This window comes from Leptonychotes weddellii, unplaced genomic scaffold (genome assembly GCF_054177405.1).
Source record: "Leptonychotes weddellii isolate Sample4059 unplaced genomic scaffold, ASM5417740v2 HiC_scaffold_26508, whole genome shotgun sequence".
In the NCBI taxonomy this organism is placed as follows: Eukaryota; Metazoa; Chordata; class Mammalia; order Carnivora; family Phocidae; genus Leptonychotes; species Leptonychotes weddellii.
In genome coordinates this window covers 1-1,949 of record NW_027857693.1, presented here as the reverse complement: position 1 = coordinate 1,949, position 1,949 = coordinate 1, and the positions used below count along the sequence as shown (strand labels likewise).

The 1,949-nt window shown below is 59.5% G+C and overlaps 1 protein-coding gene across 1 annotated transcript; it reads right to left on the bottom strand.

Annotated features, from left to right (window-relative positions):
* Nucleotides 1–6: 6 nt before the first annotated feature.
* LOC102728468 (Y-box-binding protein 2-like) lies at nt 7–1,427 on the bottom strand. The gene is given in 2 exon segments (XM_081810469.1): nt 7–1,193; nt 1,196–1,427. Coding segments are annotated over 2 exon segments (1,161 nt in total). The 3' UTR covers nt 7–264.
* Between the last annotated feature and the right edge of the window lie 522 nt (nt 1,428–1,949).

Sequence of the window (1,949 nt, the reverse complement as noted above, 5' to 3'; positions counted from 1 at the left end):
ACAGTTCATAAAATGGCTTCAGAGGTAGGGGCTAGAGGAGAGACCAAAAATAAACTGGGGTGGGAAAGAAAAACAACCAGGAGGAGGTGAGAGCTGGCTGGTTCCTTCTCAGCCTGATCCAGGGGAGGGACATGGTGCCTCTGAACAACAGGATGGATCCCTTCCTTCAGCCCTTGGTAGGGGACAGAGAAGAAGCAAATGGCTGTTGCTTCGGCCCTCCTGAGTCTCAAGGAAAAGGGGAAAGCCGATATTTGATGTCATGAGTCATGGGAAGGGGGGAGGGGTGCTGGGTGGGGTACAGGGCAGCTGGAAAAACTGGCAGACAACCAGATGGTAGCTCTGGGGGTCCTTCGTGTTGGAGTCACTCCAGTATGGTGGGGGGGGGTCCCCACTGTTGATGGGGGCTGAGGTCTCCGGGGCTGTGGGCTGCCTGGGTCCCGGGGGCTGCTACCGCCGCCACTGGAAGTAGGGGCGGTTTCGTGGGCGCTGAGGCTCAGACCGGGACCCATCAGTGGGGTCTTGGCTGGGCTTGGTCTCGCCATCCCCACCTTCTGTGGTAGGCTGCTGGGGTGGCCTGGGGCGGAAAGGCCTTCGGTACCGAGGCCGGAATCTGGGAGGGGGGACGCGCTCATCTCCCTGTTGGTCCCCCTCCAATGGGGCTGTCTCTTTGGGCTCTACCCCGTCGGTGCCCTCTATAGGCTGCTGCTGGTTGGGGGGCCGAGGGCCTCGCACAAAGCGCCATCGGTAGAAGAAGGGAGGTGGACGCCGCCGCCTGGGCCTCTGCCCAGAGTCCTCAGCCCGCTCCCCTTCGCTGCCTGGTTCAGTCCCGCCTGACGGGGCCTCTGCCACCATGGGTGGCGGGGCAGCTGGACAAGGCCGCGGGATGAACCTGCGGAACCTGCGTCGATTCGGGGCATAGCAGCTGCCCTTCACCGGCTCGCCCCCTGGCCCAGTTACGTTAGCAGCTTCTGCACCCTTCTCTCCCTCCATGACATCGGACTCCGCTGTCTCCCCATCTCCGACGCTGCGCAGGAACTTCCTGGGGTTGTTTCTTTTACTGGCCGTCTGGTGAACAAAGACATCCTCCTTGGTGTCATTCCTGTTGATGAATCCGTAACCATTCCGGACGTTGAACCATCTGACAGTGCCCAGGACTTGGATTGCGAGCACCGGCTTGTCCGCCTGACTCCGGACGGGGGCGCGGGGGTCCCCGACGCTGCCGTCGCGGGGTTGCCAGGGGTGCGGGGACCCGGCGCCGAGGGGGTCCCGGCAGCGGGGCCCGAAGCGGCTCCGACCCCGCCGCCGCCCGCTCCGCCGCCTGCTTTCTGTGGCTCCCCCGCGGGCACCGCTACCACCCCTGCTACCGTCGCGGGCACCGTCACGGCGGGGACCGCTGTCGCCACCGCTGCCCCCTCCGCCTCGCTCATCCCGCCGGGTCCGGTACCGGCCCTCACCGCCACCACCTCCTCTACCTCCTCCGGCGCGGCCAGCGCCCCGGCCCCTCTGACCCAAACATTCTTGAGCAGAGTGGTCTTCAGTTTCCAAGTGTTTGAATTTCTGCCAAATTTTTTCTTGTGATTGAGTTCCAGTTTTAAAGCATTGTGGAATAATCTCAATCTTTTGGTATCGGTGGAGACCTGATTTGTGACCCAGTATGTGGTCTAGTCTGGAGAAAGTTCCATGTGCGCTGGAGAAGAATGAGTATTCTGCTGTTTTAGGGTGGAATGTTCTGTATATATCTGTGAGGTCCATCTGGTCCAGTGTGTCATTCAAAGCTCTTGTTTCTTTGTTGATTTTCTGCTTCGATGATCTGTCCATTGCTGAGAGTGGAGTATTGAGGTCTCCTACAATTAACGTATTGTTATCTATATGACTCTTTATTTTGGTTAACAGTTGGCTTATGTAGATGGTTGCTCCCATGTTGGGGGCATAGATATTTACAATTGTTA